At 30.4% G+C, this 16811-nt stretch overlaps 4 protein-coding genes across 4 annotated transcripts; 1 reads left to right on the top strand and 3 right to left on the bottom strand.

The window, feature by feature from the left end:
* Window positions 1-2251: 2251 nt before the first annotated feature.
* LOC124946104 (transcription factor bHLH130-like) lies at window positions 2252-5003 on the top strand. The gene is made up of 8 exons (XM_047486670.1): window positions 2252-2342; window positions 2458-2992; window positions 3318-3598; window positions 3677-3808; window positions 3876-3941; window positions 4028-4093; window positions 4232-4294; window positions 4702-5003. Exons 2-7 carry the CDS (start codon window positions 2536-2538, stop codon window positions 4280-4282), a joined length of 1053 nt encoding a protein of 350 aa, XP_047342626.1. The 5' UTR covers window positions 2252-2342; window positions 2458-2535; the 3' UTR covers window positions 4283-4294; window positions 4702-5003.
* Window positions 5004-6708: 1705 nt separating this feature from the next.
* On the bottom strand, window positions 6709-7895 carry LOC124909634 (RING finger protein 44-like). The gene is made up of 5 exons (XM_047450297.1): window positions 7649-7895; window positions 7368-7522; window positions 7164-7268; window positions 6930-7088; window positions 6709-6852 (listed from the first exon to the last, which is right to left on the bottom strand). Exons 1-5 carry the CDS (start codon window positions 7893-7895, stop codon window positions 6709-6711), a joined length of 810 nt encoding a protein of 269 aa, XP_047306253.1.
* Window positions 7896-10857: 2962 nt separating this feature from the next.
* LOC124909633 (RING finger protein 44-like) lies at window positions 10858-12045 on the bottom strand. Its single transcript, XM_047450296.1, has 5 exons — window positions 11799-12045; window positions 11518-11672; window positions 11314-11418; window positions 11079-11237; window positions 10858-11001 (listed from the first exon to the last, which is right to left on the bottom strand). Exons 1-5 carry the CDS (start codon window positions 12043-12045, stop codon window positions 10858-10860), a joined length of 810 nt encoding a protein of 269 aa, XP_047306252.1.
* A 3157-nt stretch (window positions 12046-15202) lies between these two features.
* LOC124909632 (RING finger protein 44-like) lies at window positions 15203-16390 on the bottom strand. The gene is made up of 5 exons (XM_047450295.1): window positions 16144-16390; window positions 15863-16017; window positions 15659-15763; window positions 15424-15582; window positions 15203-15346 (listed from the first exon to the last, which is right to left on the bottom strand). The coding sequence occupies exons 1-5, from the start codon at window positions 16388-16390 to the stop codon at window positions 15203-15205; spliced, it is 810 nt and encodes a 269-aa protein (XP_047306251.1).
* Between the last annotated feature and the right edge of the window lie 421 nt (window positions 16391-16811).

Raw genomic sequence — 16811 nt, 5'->3', positions numbered from 1 at the left:
CATTGGGGTGCTAAAGCTCGTTCTAAGAGCTCTTAAGACTTGATTGTCACTAAGATGGAAGATAAATTATCAATTTAGAAAATTAAATTGATCTCGAAAGGGGGTTGTTTAGTTCTCATTAAGAGTGCTTTGACATTTATGCCCACCTATATGATGTCCTTATTCGTTTTGCCTAAGAGTGTGACGGTAAAATTCAAGAAAATTATGTGTACATTTCTTTGGGATTGTCTAATTCCTCATTTAGTCATTTGGTTAGTTGGGATAATATCGAGCGATACAAGAATCAGGGAAGATTGGGTATCCGTGATTTAGTTTCTTTTAACAAATCAATGCTCTCAAAATGGTGTAGTAGATTAACATATGAGTCGGATAGTCTTTGGGCATCACTAATCAAATATAAATATATGGTCAGGATTCGTCTAGATTGTTCACCAAAAAGTCTAATCGCCCTACGGGCGATAGCATTTAGAGTGAAATATATTCTTTATGTAAGAGTTATTGCGAGGAAACTCGATTCACGTGGGGGACAATGCCTCGATTAACTTTTGTGATGATGCCTGGTGTGGGGTTTAAAGTTTTGCTTTGGTGTTTTCTGAGCTCGCCTCCATTGCCATTTGTAGGAATGCTTTGAGAGACTTACAGTTTTGCTAGTCGCATCAGATATAGAAAGAGGTTGAACACCTTTAAGAGCTATTCTACTTATATATAAATAAATAATAATATTATAAATAAGGTGTAATAGTACCATTCATATTTTTTTAAATAAAGTTATATTTGCATTTATAAAAACATTATCATAAATTAATTTATTATGAATAGTTTAAGTGACAATCAATGTATAAAATATTTAGATAAAAAATGCATTTAAACATGAATGTTATAAAATATAATTTATTATTATTTTGATAATGGTTAAACTAGTCTGTTAAAAAAAATAATTTCAATAAATTCAAATACGAGTTACATATGAGAAATTGATTAATAAATAATATAATATAACATCTAAAAATTAAAATAAACAATTATTGATGATCTAGATATCAAATTGTAATTTACAAAAATAAAACTCCAAATAGAAAAATTCCAACGATCATGCAATTTGTTGATGATTCCTCTAAATACGAACTCATTTGAATTTCTACACGTTGAGTATTGAAGTAAAACAAACCGAACGAACCAATGAAACAGTGTAAGAAGAATCTTTACAAAATATTATGAGCGACAATTAAAATTATCTTTAGTTAATGGTTGGTAAGCAACGCAAAAAAATGTCATGTCAAGTAAAAATATATCATCTACATATATGACCAAAGTAGTGAAAATTCATACAAACAATGAAAAGGTACATGTAAGATGTCATTCATATAAAAGATCAAATCTAATAACTTTTTATTAAAAAAATGAAAAATAACACCAGATTCGATTATTTAATTTCCTTTTCCGCTAAGAAGGAACAAACACATACTCCAAAAATAATCACCAACATAATCAGAAGGTATGAGAAGCAAACGACCCATCAACAATTGAAAATATTATTAGTACTATAAAAATTCAAGGCGAAAAAACCGATCCAACTAAACAGAATATTAAACTGAATAAAACCAATTTCAACTTAAATACTAGTAATGTAAATATCTAATGCTAGAAAAGTAATGAGAGGAACTAAAACAAATTAACTTTCAATTTTTTTTAGAGTTTAATTTTGTAAATAGAGAAACTAAAAATAAATAGTTTTATTTGAAAACTCTATTCATTAATACAATTATATAAATTTAATTTGCAAATAGGGTCCATATATATATATATATATAAATATAAAAATAAAAATAAAAATAATATATAGAACATGCTTAAGCAATTATTCTAATGACAGATCAAACAAATATAAATAAAAAATAAAAATAAACGTGAGGAGATTATCTTTGACAGCCTGTATCTATCTATAATAAGCTCTTTAACCACAAGAAGAGGCATTTGAACAATAAGCCAAGCTGATTATATATAATTAAGTGATTCTTTTAATCTTAATTTAGAGGCCGCCCGCCTTTACTAATAATACCGCCCGCTTGCTTATCTTTCTCATCCAATCCGGTTTCATTATTAAGTCTAAGCGGTATTTTGACTTATAAAATGGCATGACCCCGTCATTTTGGAGGCTCATCGAGGGCAATTTAAGAAATTTTCTTCTATAAATTTCTCAAATCCCAAGAACTCGGGAAAACCACCCAATTTTGAAATAGTAACAGAGAAATCGAATCCAACTCACCTTCTTCTTCTTCTTCTGTTTATTAAGTTCATGTGATGATGGCAGCGGAAGGATTCTGTTGGTGATCAGGATTCAGGTTACTGTTTATAGTAGAAACTTTCTAGTGAATTTCTGTTGTTTAGCTTCAACAAAGCAATATTGTTCTAATTTTAGTGTGAATTCAAGAGATGTATACTGTTACTGGTTCTCAGACGACGAAGACGGCGAAAGATTCAGGTCTCTTGCATACGCATACGCAATCTTACGAGTATTCACACGGAGTAGAATTCATGAAGAAAGAAATAGCAGTGAATGCCGATCATTATCGTCATCAAACTACCGGTCTAGTGAGTTACCGATCTGCGCCGAGCTCGTTCTTCGCGGATCTCATGGATGAAGGCAACGGATGTGAAGATTTATTTAGTGCCGATGAAACTGCATCGATGATCGCCAGTTTCATGGAGTCGACCGGTTCTCTCAGCGAGTCAGGTTCTGGTGATTTTCTGTTTGAGGCGAAGGTGAAGCCGGAAGAGGCGGATGAGTGTCCATTGGTGGTGGAAAACGGGCATTTAACGTTGGCGTCACGGACGGTTTGCGAACAGAATCAGACGGCTCGTGAGTTAGAGAGATCAATTGGTGCTGGCGGATTCCACAGGGTTAAATCGTCGGACGGAGGAAACTACTCGAATTTGATGCGGCAGAACAGCTCTCCAGCTGGATTCTTTTCATGTCTCAACGATGGAAACGGTAATCTAGCTAACCATATATTATTCTTCAAATTAGCATATTAACAATTTTATAATTCATAGGTTGAAATTGTAATGTTTAGTCTGGATTGAACTGGAATTGATTATAAAAAGAGATGAAGATGCTGTTAACCTAATTCATCTCCGTTCAGATCCAGGAAATGGGGAAACAGAATGAAGTCGAATCTCCTGGAATTAATACTATAGTATTCGTAGAAACAAAACCATGAAATACTATTATCCATGAAAGAGGATAGAAGCAGTTTGTTTTCATTTTTAGCAAATGAACATAATATGATAGTGATTGATCAAATTTAAATTTACAGGGAAAGCAGATGAGAACTTTAATGGTAATATTAGGGAAGAGAATCAACCAATTGCCAGGATAAGAGAAGTAAATTTCTCATCAGCCCAATGTTTTTCATCAAGGTTTATTCCTCAAAATGAAGAGGAGGGTGTTATGGATAGTAATCTAGAAAGACACTATCTAGAAGAAAGTAGAAACATCAATGGATATCATGTTCCAGAAGTATTCCAGAGTGATTCTTGGATCAATCCTTCCTCTACTGGAAAGAAAAGAAGAAGAGAAGGAAATGATATGAACGAGGTAAGCATGTTAAGGATAGATCATTTGTGTTTTCGGTGTCTTATGATCCAACATTATTAATGCGAGTTTTATTTCCAGAATGGAATATTTAACCATTCAAGCCATCAAGAGACTTCATCAGAGTGGTTGCAGTTTCAGCAAGATTCTGTCCCCTGTAAGCTTCGTGCGAGAAGGGGTTTTGCAACACATCCTCGTAGCATAGCAGAAAGGGTAAGAGCTCAGATTTTACATAACAGTTGGGGTTTTCTGTTTGATTTAACATGTTTTTTTTCCTCAGACGAGGAGAACACGAATTAGTGACAGAATGAAGAAGCTGCAAGATCTATTTCCAAATATGGAAAAGGTAACACTTAATGTCCATTCCATTTTATAACGCTGTACAGGAGCATTTTCTAGATATTTAAACCTCTTTCTTCTACTGATATACAGACAAGCATATCGGATATGTTAGATTTGGCAGTTGAACACATTAAGAATCTTCAAAAGCATGTTGATGTAAGCTTCAGCATCACTATTTTCCCCTTTAATAGTAATCACATGGTTCATGTCTTGTGATCATAACATTTCTAACCAAATTTTCACCTTCTTTTTTGTCTTTTCACATTAAAAGTGTTTTCGTTTCTCATGTTTCAGATGCTAACAGACAACCAATCAAGGTGCACATGTTCGACTAGGCAGGCTTGACTTTGTGTATAGGTAACAAATTTTAAATGATTTTAGTTTATGTTATTTGATCATCACTCCTCTTCTGTTAATTTGATGAACACTAAACGAGCAGAAAAAACAACAATAGCAGTCAATATCACAAGGATGCTATATTTTTGTTCAAATTACAAGCTGGAAATATAGTAAAGAGATTTATGACTAAAAATCTGCACATACGACAGACTCTTTTATTCATAAGTCACAAGTCATAACTCATATATTCTTTTCACCTCTTATTTCCCAATATTACCTGCAAAAAGAAACAATTTATTAAATGTGATTTCTACAAGATCCACATCTAGTTTAGAAAATATGTCACAAAAATATGTTTTGAAATGTATAATAAAGAGAGTTTATATATACATTACATGGTTCAAAGTTAACGATACACTTTTCAGGTAGCTGTAAGACCATGCTGCGATCAAAACCATAAATGGGAGGACCATTTACTAGGAAACATAAACAAGGCTGACCAAGAGTTCTAACAGCTTGACAACATGCCTGGCTCGGGCCAATGGGACTAAATGAGACTACTGCCGGTCTGCAAGGGATCAGTTGAATCATGGTCGAGAAGAATGATCTGGAGCAGGTTTGGCTTTCGCCTTGATCTGCTAGACAAACCATTACCAACAGCAGTACTAATGAAAATGTGTTTGTATCCTTAAGGAACTTCTTCATTTCTCCTTCTCCTCTTCTAACACTAAGAAATCTGGTAAATTGGTAATGGGTTTTACATAAGGCTATCATGGAGTTAATAAAAAGGTCATCTTTTTGTGGAACCAAAAAAAAAGAAAAGGCATCATGACTTATTGTGCTTCTCTCCTAACCCCACCTTTTTCTCCTCACACACTAAATCTGCTGAGAGCATATTTATCATGTAATTTCAGGGATTAGCTTACCTTTTGATTCAAATATGTAAGTTTTGATCACTTCTATATAAATATATCTGGCTAAATTGAGAGACTTTGATCATTCTGCTTGCAAGATGGTGAATTGAATTTATTTATTTAGATATAGAAATCATTTTATTAAAAAATTCAATCGAAGCTTAACATTAAGAATTTTAATTATAACTATTCAATTACCTAATTTTCATAAAACGTTCTAATGGCTTCATGACCATTCAAAGCGTTTTCATTGAGAATCGAATCCGTGATATTTTGATTTCTTAAGTCGACTCTATCATTGGGCCAAAACCATTCTTATTCATTCTCATCCGAACAATTTCTTCAAGAACCAACAATATCATTTTCCTCTATATCGAACTTGTCAAATCTAATCTGCTCGAAACTTGCAAATCTCAAAATCATTTTCCTTACTCACAAATTTGTCAAATACATCATATAGATATTAGTAGAGTATTTACTTATAAGATTTATTTATATTTAGGGTTTCATTAATTTTCATAATAAAATATAAAAAAGTTGAAAAAGTCAATATTAATATAAAGCTTGTATGGGCAAGAAAAGTAAGTGATCAAATGATATTTTGTGCTGTATCTCATTCTTTACATATATATACAGTTTTAAATTCAAAGGATGCCCTCATTCTTCACTTTTCTATCTTTATTTAGTAAAATCTGTTTTTCCAAAATTTATGTTTCACATTGTATCACCTCACAAAATAGGTGAAATTTCTTTCTCTCTTCATTATATTTGACTAAATAATTAATTTTTTGTAAGGGTGGTAGGCGGTGGAACATAACATTTGAAACAACAGATTTGAATCCGTCAAAAACTCGTTTTATAATTTGGAACTGTTTGGTTCAGGAATCTAGCCCCGGAATATTCAGACAATAAAAAGAAGAAAATATTGAGATTTCATCTCCGTCTTACTATTTATACTTCATTTCTCCTTCACTACCGTCCACTGCCTTTTAATTTCAACATGATTTCGTCATAAATTTTCAGAACCTTTTCTACTCGCCAAGACTTCGTCGTCTCTTAGTTATCCGAATCCCAATTGCTAGATGTGTGTGGCTTCGAGGTTCGAGCATTGCCTGGTCGATATGAAGCTAGAAAGAGTTCTCAAAGATCATTCATAGCTACATCAAAACCTTGACCATGGTTGTTGGCAAGTTTGATCTTGTTATTTTCTATTTCCTTTGTTCTATGCATTTGCAAGTTCTTGGCAAACATTCTGTTTCTCATTTTAAATATTCATATTCTTCAAAAGAATGGTCTGTAATTTATATAACATCTGTTGGCTCAATATTTGTTATTTTCTTGGTTATTTATCATCATTCAATTACAGCGAGATGAAACTATGTTGAAATCGTACTTTCTCTCAACAAAACATTATTTTGCATTAGAAACTCTTGTATCTGAAGAACTATCTTACAAAATAAAAAGTTTGATTCATAAACAATATTTCTTATAAACTGATTACAAAACTTAAAAAGAATATTATCTTTCTTCAGCTATAGGAATTCCAGGAGATTTGCAGATGGGACAAATGTTGTTTATAAGTATCCATCTCTTTATGCAATCAACATAGAATTCATGCCCACAATCAAGACCTCCAATCTTCTCTTTCATCATATATTCCTCCTATAAATTCAAAAAAAGAAAGACAATTAATTGTTATCATAATAAAAGAAGATAGTTATTGTATTAATATGATTTACCTGACATATAACACAAAAATCATTAGTTCCTCCTTGATTTGAAGAAAAAAATGCTTGAGTCTCGGGAATTAAATGGTCCCGTGTTCTAAGATTGACGCTCTCTTCTGATATGCCTGTTTCAACATGTCTACCAATTTGTTCACCCAATAAAAGAAGCTCCTGAAATTAAACATTTTGAATCATAAGACACAAAATTACGACATAAATATAAACAACAATTAATTGTTGAATTACCTCATAAGAAATGTTGTCTATATCCAAATAAATATCAATATCACTTTGACGATCAACAACAAAATGATTGTTAATCATTTCAGAAATGTCGAGCACCACAACTTCCTATTTTATTCAAAAAATAATATTTTTAATTAATTAACTACTACTAAATAAACAATCAACCAAGCTAATCTAGTCTAAAGACAAAGGTAAAAATAATACATCTGCTATGTGATATGGTAAGTAGTTGTTTGGTGTTGGTGGCGTGTGGTCTGTCAACTCCAAACCAGTTTGGTATGCGACTGAAGATGCGTGCCTCATTGGATGATGATTATGAACATTAGGGTAATATCCGTAAGATGAGTGTTCTTGATATCCTGTAACATGAGAAAATGATTAGAATTCTTGATATTCGTTTCTTGATATTCATAATATCCACATTTTATGCTCACATTAAGAGAAAAATTAAAACTCATGGTGAGTGGATATTTTGTAAGATTTACCTGGCATTAGTTGATGAAGTCTGAAATAATTGTAATAATCCAAGAAATCAAGTTGTTCATGATAAGGCCACATTGCACTTGAAGAATCGATTGCAGAATATTGAAGATGAAGATCATGATTCATATTGAATGAATACTGAAAATCGTATCCATATTCATAATGATTAGTGGATTGTATACTCATATCATCTATAATAGAAACATTATCCACCAATCGAGTCATGAAAAAATCAATCCATTGATCCATGACGAAGATGATGATAATGTTGGTTTCCCGTCCAACGATGGATTATAATCGAATGAGAAAAAGAGAGAAACTTGAACTTCAAGTATGCAATGGATGTCTTATGTTCGTATGTAAAAAAGAGAGAAACTTGAACTTCAAGTGTAAGCAATTGGTGTCTTATAATTAGAAAAACTTGAGCTTCAAGTATGCAATTATGTCTTATATATAAACCCTTTTTCCCGCTTATAATTTAAACGCCATATTTTTCAAATCAAATAAATTCAAATTTTGAATAGCTTTATTTTAAATCTCTACGAACGACACAAACGGCACGAACGGCACAAACGGCACAAACGACACAAACGGCACGATCGAGACAAACGACAATTTGTAACACATTTATTACGTTTTTTACTCGTTTAATATTTAAAACATTTTTGTCCCGGTTAACACATTTTGATCCGTTTAATAATTATTTAATTCATTTTACATAATTTAATACGTTTTTAACTTATTCACCACGTTTTTAACTCGTTTATCTAGTATTTGATTCGTTTATTCTGTTTTGACTCACTTAATACGTTTTTAGTTTTAATTAGTATGTAACTCGTTTTAATCAATTTTACATATTTTTTGAACGTTAAACACGTTTTTGCACGCCTAACATTTTTATGCATGCTTAACAAGTTTTTGCACGCTTAACACGTTTTGAAATTTTTAACACATTTTGGACATGTTTAACATGTTTTTGACACGTTTAAAATTTATCTCGTTTTTGCCACGTTTAACGCATTGTTGACATATTCAACATGTTTTAACACGTTTTTGACATGTTTAACACATTTTGGGCATGTTTAACACATTTCTTTTTACACATTTAACATATTTATGACACGTTTAACACATTTTTGGCATGTTTAAAACATTTTAAACATTTTTGGCAATTCTAACACGTTTTTGACATTATAACATGTTTAACACGTTTAACACATTCTTGAAAATTTTGGCATGTTTAACACGTTTTTGACATATTACACACGTTTAATATATTTTTGACATAATTAACACGTTATTGACATGTTTAACAAATTTTGGCATTTTTAACACGTTTTGGCACGTTTAACATATTTTTGACATGTTTAACACATTTTGGCACGCTAAATACCCTTTTGACACGTTTTACACGTTTGACACGTTTGACACGTTTAATACGTTTTTGACACTTTTAACACATTTTAGGCACGTTTAATACATTTTTGACATGTTTAACACATTTTTGGCATTTTAACACGTTTTAAATATATTTAACATGTTTCGACCTGTTTTACACATTTTTGGTATACATAACACATTTAAAACGTTTTTGACAAGTTTAACACGTTTTTGACATTTTCTAGCATGTTTAACACGTTTTCACAAGTTTAACATGTTTTTCACGTTTTGGCACGTTTAACACGTTTTTAACATATCAAACACATTTAAAACGTTTTTGATATATTTATCATATTTTGGCACATTTAACACGTTTTTGACACGTTACGGTTTTGGTACGTTAAACACATTTTTGACACGTTTAACACATTATTGACACGTTTAACACGTTTGTGCACGTTTAACATGTTCTTGGTACACTTAATATGTTTTTTATATGTTGAATATGTTTTTGTATGTTTAACACGTTTTTGGCATGTTTAACAAGTTTTGGCACGTTTAACACGTTTTTGGCACATTTAATACGTGTTCGACACGTTTTAAACATTTTGTTACGTTTAACACATTATTGACACGTTTAACACGGTTTGGCATATTTAACATGTTTAACAGATTTTGGCCCGTTTAACACACTTATGACACATTAAACAATTTCGGTCCGTTTAATTTGTTTTTTGCTCCGTCTAATATATCTTTGACATTATTATACGTATTTTGATCCGTTTAACATAATTTTGATTTTTTTATAATTATTTTGATATTTTAATTACTAAATTTTCTATTTGACTGTAATGGAGATCAACATAGTAAAAGTTAAAAGAATATATTGGAGTTTAAAAATGGTTAGTTTATATTGGATTGATATGAGAGAATTAAATTAAATATATTAAATTTGGATAATTTAGTTAATCCTTAACCAACCCAAATTAAACCAATCCAACCCAAATAACTGACCCAAATTAATATTTTAGTTAGGGTTTGTGTCAACCCAAGATATGTTCACCCATAAATTCTAGGATAAAAAGTAGCGGTTGAAAAGTAAAGTAGTATAATATGGTGACTCGAAAATAAAATAGTTTCTTCAAAAAACGATTTATTTAAGAGATAACAAAAACCTTTCTTCTAATGCTGTGAAACATTCTTCTATGTAATGGTGCCTACCTAATTTACTAGTTTTTTTTGTGTGTTAAAAAACCTAATATTGTAGTTGCTTAGTTGTTCTTTTTGTTCAGAGTGGTATGCAAGTCTCATGATTTGTGAGCAATTTCTTTTTAAAAGAATCTTTACCCAAATATTGTTCCCGAAAGAGATGGGTCACTAACAAATTATAATTAAAAATACTCTTCTTATTTGTTTGCTACGAATTTTTAATATATTTTCTACATTTCTTCGCTTTTCCTATGTATTCATGTTTTATGTTTTTATAGTACATGTTGAATCTTGAATCTAATATCATGTTTCAGTTGTGAGATTTTTAAGTTTGCATCAAATCAATGCACCATCTTGGGAGATTGTTTGTTGGTATGATGGATAAAGACCATTATTATACAACTTATTTTTTATTATTTTGATTATTATTATTATTAATGTTGTAGAATGAATCTTGCTAACCATCCATGATAATTTCAAAATATTGAGAAAATAAATTATAAAATTTAAAACCAAAATCTATCTAACTTGAATTATTAACAATTAATATTCTGAAGATTTATGTTCTTAAATTAAACTAAAGATATTTCTTATAAACTGATTACAAAACTTAAAAAGAATGTTATCTTTCTTCAGCTATAGGAATTCCAGGAGATTTGCAGATGGGACAAATGTTGTTTATAAGTATCCATCTCTTTATGCAATCAACATGGAATTCATGCCCACAATCAAGACCTCCAATCTTCTCTTTCATCATATATTCCTCCTATAAATTCAAAAAAAGAAAGACAATTAGTTGTTATCATAATAAAAGAAGATAGTTATTGTATTAATATGATTTACCTGACATATAACACAAAAATCATTAGTTCCTCCTTGATTTGAAGAAAAAGATGCTTGAGTCTCGGGAATTAAATGGTCCCGTGTTCTAAGATTGATGCTCTCTTCTGATATGCCTGTTTCAACATGTCTACCAATTTGTTCACCCAATAAAAGAAGCTCCTGAAATTAAACATTTTGAATCATAAGACACAAAAATTACGACATAAATGTAAACACCAATTAATTGTTTAATTACCTCATAAGAAATGTTGTCTATATCCAAATACATATCAATATCACTTTGACGATCAACAACAAAATGATTGTTAATCATTTCAGAAATGTCGAGCACCACAACTTCCTATTTTATTCAAAAAACAATATTTTTAATTAATTAACTACTACTAAATAAACAATCAACCAAGCTAATCTAGTCTAAAGACAAAGGTAAAAATAGTACATCTGTTATGTGATATGGTAAGTAGTTGTTTTGTGTTGGTGGCGTGTTGTCCGTCAATTCCAAACCAGTTTGGTATGCGACTGAAGATGTGTGTCTCATTGGATGATGATTATGAACATTAGGGTAATATCCGTAAGATGAGTGTTCTTGATATCCTGTAACATGAGAAAATGATTAGAATTCTTGATATTCGTTTCTTGATATTCATAATATCCACATTTTATGCTCACATTAAGAGAAAAATTAAAACTCATGGTGAATGGATATTTTGTAAGTTTTACCTGGCATTAGTTTCTGATGTCTGAAATAATTGTAATAATCGAAGAAATCAAGTTGTTCATGATAATGCCACATTGCACTTGAAGAATCGATTGCAGAATATTGAAGATGAAGATCATGATTCATATTGAATGAATACTGAAAATCGTATCCATATTCATAATGATTAGTGGATTGTATAGTCGTATCATCTATAATAGAAACATTATCCACCAATCGAGTCATGAAAAAATCAATCCATTGATCCATGACGAAGATGGTGATAATGTTGGTTTCCTGTCCAACGATGGATTATAATCGAAAGCGAAATAGAGAGTAACTTGAACTTCAAGTATGTAATGGATGTCTTATGTTTGTATGTAAAAAAGAGAGAAACTTGAACTTAAGTGTAAGCAATTGGTGTCTTATATTTAGAAAAACTTGAACTTCAAGTATGCAATTATGTCTTATATATAAACCATTTTTCCCGCTTATAATTTAACGGCCATATTTTTCAAATCAAATAAATTCAAATTTTGAATAGCTTTATTTTAAATTGCTACGAACAGCACAAACGGCACGAACGACACGAACGGCACAAACGGCACGATCGAGACAAACGACAATTTGTAACACATTTATTACGTTTTTTACTCGTTTAATATTTAAAACATTTTTGTCCCGGTTAACACATTTTGATCCGTTTAATAATTATTTAATTCATTTTACATAATTTAATACGTTTTTAACTTATTCACCACGTTTTTAACTCGTTTATCTAGTATTTGATTCGTTTATTCTGTTTTGACTCACTTAATACGTTTTTAGTTTTAATTAGTATGTAACTCGTTTTAATCAATTTTACATATTTTTTGAACGTTAAACACGTTTTTGCACGCCTAACATTTTTATGCATGATTAACAAGTTTTTGCACGCTTAACACGTTTTGAAATTTTTAACACATTTTGGACATGTTTAACATGTTTTTGACACGTTTAAAATTTATCTCGTTTTTGCCACGTTTAACGCATTGTTGACATATTCAACATGTTTTAACACGTTTTTGACATGTTTAACACATTTTGGGCATGTTTAACACATTTCTTTTTACACATTTAACATATTTATGACACGTTTAACACATTTTTGGCATGTTTAAAACATTTTAAACATTTTTGGCAATTCTAACACGTTTTGACATTATAACATGTTTAACACGTTTAACACATTCTTGAAAATTTTGGCATGTTTAACACGTTTTTGACATATTACACACGTTTAATATATTTTTGACATAATTAACACGTTATTGACATGTTTAACAAATTTTGGCATTTTTAACACGTTTTGGCACGTTTAACATATTTTTGACATGTTTAACACATTTTGGCACGCTAAATACCCTTTTGACACGTTTTACACGTTTGACACGTTTGACACATTTAATACGTTTTTGACACTTTTAACACATTTTAGGCACGTTTAATACATTTTTGACATGTTTAACACATTTTGGCATTTTAACACGTTTTAAATATATTTAACATGTTTCGACCTGTTTTACACATTTTTGGTATACATAACACATTTAAAACGTTTTTGACAAGTTTAACATGTTTTTGACATTTTCTAGCATGTTTAACACGTTTTCACAAGTTTAACATGTTTTTCACGTTTTGGCACGTTTAACACGTTTTTAACATATCAAACACATTTAAAATGTTTTTGATATATTTATCATATTTTGGCACATTTAACACGTTTTTGACACGTTACGGTTTTGGTACGTTAAACACATTTTTGACACGTTTAACACATTATTGACACGTTTGTGCACGTTTAACATGTTCTTGGTACACTTAATATGTTTTTTATATGTTGAATATGTTTTTGTATGTTTAACACGTTTTTGGCATGTTTAACAAGTTTTGGCACGTTTAACACGTTTTTGGCACATTTAATACGTGTTCGACACGTTTTAAACATTTTGTTACGTTTAACACATTATTGACACGTTTAACACATTATTGACACGTTTAACACGTTTGTGCACGTTTAACATGTTCTTGGTACACTTAATATGTTTTTTATATGTTGAATATGTTTTTGTATGTTTAACACGTTTTTGGCATGTTTAACAAGTTTTGGCACGTTTAACACGTTTTTGGCACATTTAATACGTGTTCGACACGTTTTAAACATTTTGTTACGTTTAACACATTATTGACACGTTTAACACGGTTTGGCATATTTAACATGTTTAACAGATTTTGGCCCGTTTAACACACTTATGACACATTAAACAATTTCGGTCCGTTTAATTTGTTTTTTGCTCCGTCTAATATATCTTTGACATTATTATACGTATTTTGATCCGTTTAACATAATTTTGATTTTTTTATAATTATTTTGATATTTTAATTACTAAATTTTCTATTTGACTGTAATGGAGATCAACATAGTAAAAGTTAAAAGAATATATTGGAGTTTAAAAATGGTTAGTTTATATTGGATTGATATGAGAGAATTAAATTAAATATATTAAATTTGGATAATTTAGTTAACCCTTACCCAACCCAAATTAAACCAATCCAACCCAAATAACTGACCCAAATTAATATTTTAGTTAGGGTTTGTGTCAACCCAAGATATGTTCACCCATAAATTCTAGGATAAAAAGTAGCGGTTGAAAAGTAAAGTAGTATAATATGGTGACTCGAAAATAAAATAGTTTCTTCAAAAAACGATTTATTTAAGAGATAACAAAAACCTTTCTTCTAATGCTGTGAAACATTCTTCTATGTAATGGTGCCTACCTAATTTACTAGTTTTTTTTGTGTGTTAAAAAACCTAATATTGTAGTTGCTTAGTTGTTCTTTTTGTTCAGAGTGGTATGCAAGTCTCATGATTTGTGAGCAATTTCTTTTTAAAAGAATCTTTACCCAAATATTGTTCCCGAAAGAGATGGGTCACTAACAAATTATAATTAAAAATACTCTTCTTATTTGTTTGCTACGAATTTTTAATATATTTTCTACATTTCTTCGCTTTTCCTATGTATTCATGTTTTATGTTTTTATAGTACATGTTGAATCTTGAATCTAATATCATGTTTCAGTTGTGAGATTTTTAAGTTTGCATCAAATCAATGCACCATCTTGGGAGATTGTTTGTTGGTATGATGGATAAAGACCATTATTATACAACTTATTTTTTATTATTTTGATTATTATTATTATTAATGTTGTAGAATGAATCTTGCTAACCATCCATGATAATTTCAAAATATTGAGAAAATAAATTATAAAATTTAAAACCAAAATCTATCTAACTTGAATTATTAACAATTAATATTCTGAAGATTTATGTTCTTAAATTAAACTAAAGATATTTCTTATAAACTGATTACAAAACTTAAAAAGAATGTTATCTTTCTTCAGCTATAGGAATTCCAGGAGATTTGCAGATGGGACAAATGTTGTTTATAAGTATCCATCTCTTTATGCAATCAACATGGAATTCATGCCCACAATCAAGACCTCCAATCTTCTCTTTCATCATATATTCCTCCTATAAATTCAAAAAAAGAAAGACAATTAGTTGTTATCATAATAAAAGAAGATAGTTATTGTATTAATATGATTTACCTGACATATAACACAAAAATCATTAGTTCCTCCTTGATTTGAAGAAAAAGATGCTTGAGTCTCGGGAATTAAATGGTCCCGTGTTCTAAGATTGATGCTCTCTTCTGATATGCCTGTTTCAACATGTCTACCAATTTGTTCACCCAATAAAAGAAGCTCCTGAAATTAAACATTTTGAATCATAAGACACAAAAATTACGACATAAATGTAAACACCAATTAATTGTTTAATTACCTCATAAGAAATGTTGTCTATATCCAAATACATATCAATATCACTTTGACGATCAACAACAAAATGATTGTTAATCATTTCAGAAATGTCGAGCACCACAACTTCCTATTTTATTCAAAAAACAATATTTTTAATTAATTAACTACTACTAAATAAACAATCAACCAAGCTAATCTAGTCTAAAGACAAAGGTAAAAATAGTACATCTGTTATGTGATATGGTAAGTAGTTGTTTTGTGTTGGTGGCGTGTTGTCCGTCAATTCCAAACCAGTTTGGTATGCGACTGAAGATGTGTGTCTCATTGGATGATGATTATGAACATTAGGGTAATATCCGTAAGATGAGTGTTCTTGATATCCTGTAACATGAGAAAATGATTAGAATTCTTGATATTCGTTTCTTGATATTCATAATATCCACATTTTATGCTCACATTAAGAGAAAAATTAAAACTCATGGTGAATGGATATTTTGTAAGTTTTACCTGGCATTAGTTTCTGATGTCTGAAATAATTGTAATAATCGAAGAAATCAAGTTGTTCATGATAATGCCACATTGCACTTGAAGAATCGATTGCAGAATATTGAAGATGAAGATCATGATTCATATTGAATGAATACTGAAAATCGTATCCATATTCATAATGATTAGTGGATTGTATAGTCGTATCATCTATAATAGAAACATTATCCACCAATCGAGTCATGAAAAAATCAATCCATTGATCCATGACGAAGATGGTGATAATGTTGGTTTCCTGTCCAACGATGGATTATAATCGAAAGCGAAATAGAGAGTAACTTGAACTTCAAGTATGTAATGGATGTCTTATGTTTGTATGTAAAAAAGAGAGAAACTTGAACTTAAGTGTAAGCAATTGGTGTCTTATATTAAGAAAAACTTGAACTTCAAGTATGCAATTATGTCTTATATATAAACCATTTTTCCCGCTTATAATTTAACGGCCATATTTTTCAAATCAAATAAATTCAAATTTTGAATAGCTTTATTTTAAATTGCTACGAACAGCACAAACGGCACGAACGGCACGAACGACACGAACGGCACAAACGGCACGATCGAGACAAACGACAATTTGTAACACATTTATTACGTTTTTTACTCGTTTAATATTTAAAACATTTTTGTCC

This window comes from Impatiens glandulifera, chromosome 7, assembly GCF_907164915.1.
Source record: "Impatiens glandulifera chromosome 7, dImpGla2.1, whole genome shotgun sequence".
Lineage (NCBI taxonomy): Eukaryota > Viridiplantae > Streptophyta > Magnoliopsida > Ericales > Balsaminaceae > Impatiens > Impatiens glandulifera.
Note: the sequence above shows the minus strand (reverse complement) of the source record. Positions and strands in the feature narration are given on the sequence as shown.